The sequence below is a fragment of the Schistocerca serialis genome, chromosome 1 (genome assembly GCF_023864345.2).
Source record: "Schistocerca serialis cubense isolate TAMUIC-IGC-003099 chromosome 1, iqSchSeri2.2, whole genome shotgun sequence".
NCBI classification, from domain to species: domain Eukaryota; kingdom Metazoa; phylum Arthropoda; class Insecta; order Orthoptera; family Acrididae; genus Schistocerca; species Schistocerca serialis.
The window spans coordinates 228,974,763-228,981,085 of NC_064638.1; the positions used below are offsets into that span (position 1 = coordinate 228,974,763).

The 6,323-nt window shown below is 35.8% G+C and overlaps 1 protein-coding gene across 1 annotated transcript in view; it reads left to right on the top strand.

Moving 5' to 3' along the window:
- The first annotated feature begins 3,705 nt into the window (after window positions 1-3,705).
- LOC126466435 (6-phosphogluconolactonase-like) overlaps window positions 3,706-6,323 on the top strand; it is a 19,725-nt gene continuing 17,107 nt past the window's right edge. The window contains exons 1-2 of the mRNA XM_050096385.1: window positions 3,706-3,990; window positions 4,092-4,292. Of these exons, the coding sequence (XP_049952342.1) occupies window positions 3,864-3,990; window positions 4,092-4,292 (328 nt within the window). The 5' untranslated portion in view covers window positions 3,706-3,863. The remainder of the gene's footprint in view (window positions 3,991-4,091; window positions 4,293-6,323) is intronic.

Genomic DNA, 6,323 nt, shown 5'->3' on the forward strand with positions numbered 1-6,323 from the left:
CCTTACAAAAACACCTCCTTGAAGAACTTCAATTCATCAAGATCCAATTTCTGCCCCCCAATGCCACTCCATTACTCCATCCTGTGGACCAGTAGATTATTTGTAATTCTGAGAAGCTCTACACTAAAGAATTCTTCGAGCATTGCTTTGAGTTGACTGTAGTTACCAATCTCGCTCTCAGCGAGTTTTGGAAATATTACTTCAGCATCATCACCTGCATCAAGATAACTGTAAAGACGTGGGAAGGGGTCACCAAGAGAACTCTCACTTCTGCTCGGAAGAAACTTTGGGTGAAGTGTGTTGTTGAATATGATTGTAAGGCTTTTGAGTCAGTATCTGTGGAGCCAGTAGTCAATGAGACTGTATCTTTGGCCAAAAGCATGGGACTAGAAATGGATAACAATGATATCAATGAGCTTGTGGAAAATCACAGCCAACAAATGACCAACGAAGAGCTTATAGAGTAGCAATGTGTGACAGCAGGAAGTTGTGGAGAGTCCTTCAGAGGACGAAGAGGAGGTGGTAACAGTAAAGCAACAATCTTCTGGCGGAGTAAGAGAAATGCTGAAAACATGGGAACCAGTTGCATTGTACAGTGAAAGAAAGCAGTGACTACACACACTACAAATTTATTTGATGATAATGCTATGTGGCATTTTCGCTAAGTGTTGCAGAAACAAATGAGTATAGATAGGTTCCTAGTAAAAAAGGGTTAGTTATGTATCACTAATAATAAAGTATATCATACTGTATGTATAATTTTCTTTGAATAAATGGCATGAATAAGATAAACGTTTTAGCACTTTTTCTGCATGGAACACATTATCATATTTTTCATACTAATTTATATCTTAAACTTCATCTATTGAGTAGAAGGAGTTGTCATTCACAAAATTGTTTTTAAAAGCTAATTGATTATCTGCCAGACTTTTGATGGTATTTGGTAAGAGACCAAAGACTTTTGTGGCAGCATAATTCAACTCTTTTTGTGCCAGTGCTAGATTTAATCCAAAATAGTGAAGTTGAGCCTTTCTCTTATTGCTGTAGCTATGCATTTTGCTTTTGAATTGGGATGAGTTATTATTAACAAATTTCATACATGAATAAATATATATAAAGTCAAGCACTAGGACGCCAGTCGGGAAAGATAGAGAAGAGATGACTGTGAGAAGACATCAGCCAATAGCATGCCAGCCGACCTCTCTACAGAATGACAATGCAACAGGGCATAAGCATCACAACTGACTGGTGACAGCCCAGTTCAATAGTAGGTTCAAGACTAGTGACTTGTATAGCGGTGTCAACTCTGTTCCTTTCTATGTTCTTTGTACTGAAGAAGCTTGACTATTTTATTTGTCGCCCTTTGCTTGCGACATATCTGTGTAATTGCAAAAATTAAGTATTGTTATCTTCTCTTATTGTAATAAAACCCATTAACACCATTTGTTTGAATGTTTGTCTAGCGAACCGAGTGAGCAGGCTTCCTAGACAACACAATAGATATAATGTATGTGTGTGTCTGTATTGTGTAGCTACTGTGAATACCTGTAGTTCTTTCAATAAATGTCTGCAACATGATCTTGGCTGGGCTCCAGCTATTATTTTGATTACACACTTTTGTTCAATGAATATTTTTATATAGTGACGATTTACTCCAAAATATGATGTCATATGAAAACTGTGGATGAAAATAGGCATAGTACGCTGATCTGCTGATACTTGTATCACCAAAATTTGCGATAATTCTAATAGTATAAGTAACTGAACGCAAATGTTTCAGCAAATCATCAGTATACTTCTTCCATATCAATCTCTCATTAGTTCAGACAGCCAAAAGTTTTGACTATTCTTCCTTAACTACACACTTCTACTGAAGTCCTTATTTATTAATGGTGTTATGCCATTTTCTATTCAGAACTGTATATACTGCATTTTATCAAAATTTAATGAGTGTCCATTTTCAGAGAACCTCTTAATAATTTGCCAAAAAGCATTATTTGTAATTTTGTCAGCTATTTCTTTTTTTGTTGGGAGTGTTTGATATAGTTGTATCATCAGCAAAAAGAACTAGCTTTTCATCTTCATGAATACAAAGTGGCAAATCATTAATACATATTAAGAAAACAGAGGACCCATTCTTGATATCTTCTCAGTCTGAGGAATCTGCTGATTTTTGTGCATTATGAGCATTGTTTATTTCAACCTTCTGCATTCTTCCAGTTAAATCTGAATTAAACTGTTTGTGCACTGCCCCACTTGTGGCACTATTATCTTTTTTTTCTTGTCAACAATATTCCATTTTTTAAATTTTATTATCATAGGGGCTAATAACAGACACTATATACATACTTATGGACGTTTTAATCACTTTCCTTACCATAGTACAGTAGTTTTTATAATATTTGACTGTTTCTGGATCATTACTCTTTCTTGCTATTAGATACTTTTCCTTTTCTGGTTATAAGATATTTTTATCCCTTTAGTAAGCTATTATTTTCTACATGGTTTCTTACAACTACTGTATATTTCACTGTTTTCTTATGGAAACTGCTTTCAAATATACTCTCAAACATGTTGTAAAATAAGTTATATTTTAAAGTACCATCAGGTTCCCAGTACATCTCAACCCAGTCTAAAATTTGCGGTCGTTAAATCACCAACTGAATGCCCAAATTTGGTGAACTGGTTTGCACCACTGTATGGAGCTATGTCGTAGACAGTAAATACCTGTGCATGATGACCAGACAGACCATTCTGAATAGAATAAATGTGTATTTGGTTAAATTTGTCTTGGTATTATCTATCAATGTGCTGCATTCCTGTATTACCCAAGTAGAAAAAATCAATAACTGACGCCAGTTTGAAAGAACCAAGTAATACTTCAAGATCATTTTTCCTTTCAGACTCTTTCAGAAAATCTATACTGAAATTCCGATAGACAATAATTTGCTTCCCACTGTGTGGCAGATAGCACAACAAAGAATCCAAGCTTGTTCAGAAGTAGCTGAATATTTCCCAGTGGAGTCTTATGAACAGTTACAATAATTTAGTTTAAGCTCACAGGTGCACCCCCTACATGTTGCTCCACACAAAACTTTTTAGTTTATGAATTTTCCACACTGTGACAATTTTTAACATATATGACCACTCCTTCCTTAGCGATATTGTCTTTACTTACACATGTTGGAAGCTTATATCCACTTTTTAAATCTTCCAAACAAACAAAAACCTCATCTACTTTGTTTTTTAATTCACATACATTTTGATACAATATACTAATCTGTTTGTTTCAATGTTTTTGAATTTGTGTTTTGTCTTCGTGTATGTAACAATGTTAGCTCTATATGAGTAAGATGCTACAATGTAATCTTTCGTACCTAACCCCTCTAACCCTGTGGCTGTATAGTGCTCGGTTATGCATAGGATGTCTATCCTTTCAGAGCTCTTTAAATTTTCCAATACTGAACCGTGTTACGAAGAACTGCTTCACACATTCAACTTGCTTCATTTCCACGCTTGTTTGTGATCTCTGCCCCTACACGATTACTAATAACGGGAATGACAAATTCAATGGACGGCACAAAATCATTACATGTATTTTTATTGGATTGATGTTTAAAGACTGTTTACCATTCATGGACAGTTAGCACTTAAGAATTTTTTTATCTTACGTAGTTTAAAGGTCATCCATGTCAATGACTTATAAGCTCTCTGCTGATTGCAGCAGTAGTGATAGTGTCGTCTGGTCTGTGCCGGTAGGGAAGTGGCGTAACGCAGGGCGGTTGGTTTCTAACGTCAGTGAAGTGTCGCGGATTTGTCTGTGAAAGTTGATGAAGTGTACTTAAAGTTGCGTGATTATTAAAATGTCACCGAAAGAAGTAAAAATAGTCCCAAGTGAAGAAGAAGTAATCAAAACACTCTGTGAATTAATTCAAGACATTGCCAGAACGGCGATACAGCGAGACGATGTTTTCAAAGTTGGATTGTCAGGTTATGATCAGACAAAATTTAGGAATATTACATACAAGATTCCATGCTTCGTCAGACGAATCACATGAAAAATCGTAATGAAGTTTGTTTTGTGTATCTAGGTGGATCTCTTACAAAATTCCTTACGGTTGGTCTCCCGAAAATTGAAACAGATTGGGCGAAGTGGAGACTATTTTTTTGTGACGAGAGGGTTGTGCCTGTTGAGAGCGCGGATTCAACTTACGGGGTTTACAAGAGTTCTCTAATTGGGACCGTACCTCTTACCGAGGAGCAGTTCATCAAAATCGATCCACACTTAACAGGTAACCTTTTGATTTTGATTACGTCAGTGACGCGATCAATCAATGTGCTAATTAATATGATGAAATGTTTCTCTAATAAGTAATAGCTGTATTGTTCTGTATAACCAGTTTTACAGTAATCTACAATGCCTACAACATTTATTTAAGCTGCTGGTGTTAAAAAAGTAATAGGTGCGATAAACTAAATAAATTTCAGTAACCCGTTTTATTTTTTTTTTTTTTTTCTATGTCCTGCCGTGTTTTTTTTCCGTCCCTATTTCTGCTAAATTATAGTCGGTACACAGGAGCAACTTTAAGGAGTTTAAAACGCACTTATCCATGCAGACTTGTTGCTCTACAATAATTCGCTGTTTAAGTCCCTATGTAGTAACTTAGGACACACAATAGGCCTATGTTAGTTCCCGATAAACTCTTAGAAAGGCTTGATCCCATACCGTAATTTTTTTTTTTCCATGGTTAATTATCAAAATGTGACCCCTCAAGTTGTGTTTATTCGTAATATTTTCTTTTGCTAAGTGTACTGTATAACCAAAACATTAGCACAGTTAAGTGCCTTTGCGCGATTTCTCACTGTAGGTCCTAAGGTAGAGACTACAATAAAAGAATATGAAAGAACTGGAGAGGCCTCCTTTGCATACAAAAAATTAAAATGTTCGTTTCTTGCGTGTATGTTTGTTGGAAAATTACGTTCTCTTCAGGATATCGAAAGTGAACCAAAATCCAAGATGTTAGCCTACAAATTGTTACTTTGATGAATATGGTAACTCTTCACAAGTTACTTTTTCAGTTTGTAATAATATCAAATGCATTGTTCGAAGTTTCAGAAGTGTTTCAAAAGTAAATAAATGGTATGTCCTGAACAACCATTTCATTGGGTGGTACATAAACCGAAATTTTGCTTTATTTGTAAATTATTTAGACAGTCATTTTTCCCGCATTACAGTTATGAGAACAGGAGGGGAAATGACTGGTAATTGTACATAAGGTAGGCTACTTTCTGCCATGCCCTATGTGATGTCTTATGGAGTATATATGTATACAAGTATTTCCTGTTAGGCCTATATTGATTGATAATAGACTAAATGTAGTTAAAGAAAAACTGTGCCACTAATGTTACTGAGTAATAACAAATATTCATGGTAAGTCATTTACTGGCCCATGGTAGAAAAGTTTATGAGCATTGACGGAAATGTTTACTTTTGTTTTGTATAAATTTTTATGAAAATGCATTCCCCGTGAAAAATAACAGTGCAACATAGGCAAATTGACAGTTTACTATGTTTGACACAAGTGCTATGTTGTCAGGATGACCCTATTATTCAGCTTGGCACATAGTGACCAATTCAAGAATATCGGCTTGATTGTAATAATACAGCTCCAGCCCTCCCTTCCCCAGAATCTTGGTTTTGGAGGAGGATTGAACTGTAGTGTAGCCTTGGACCGTCATTGCAATGTTTTGTCAATATTTAGTATGCACCATTAAAACTGTAGTGCATACTCATTAACATGACAGCCAGCCACAATAGTAAGTAAATCAATACGTAAACCACCATGGAGAGAGCAGAGAGGAAATTCGGAGAACGAACTCCACCTCCCTCTCACAAGCTGACAGCACACAATCATGATTGTAGAGATTCTACAAAACGAGAACTATTACATTGTGATAACAATCGTTGAACAATTTGGAATCGTGAGACTCATGGTGGGAATGTGTGATGAACCTGTAGTAGCCTTCTCACTCATTTCAGAATCAGAAAACAATCAATGCATGAAATAAAGCAATGCATGGTATACAAATCATTTGGCAATTGGTTTCCAAAATTGCTTAGTAAGGTTGACAGGACCTTCACCGAAGTAATACATGTCAAACCTCTACCATTATCTTGTGGATCCCAAGTATAAAATGCCCCACACCTAAAATTGCTACATTACAGTGGCTGTACTGTACAATGCGCCGCTTTTCTGCTTATTTCCTGCAGTTTCTTATTTGTGATGGAATCAGTCATTGTCAGCTTCATATTTAATACACTT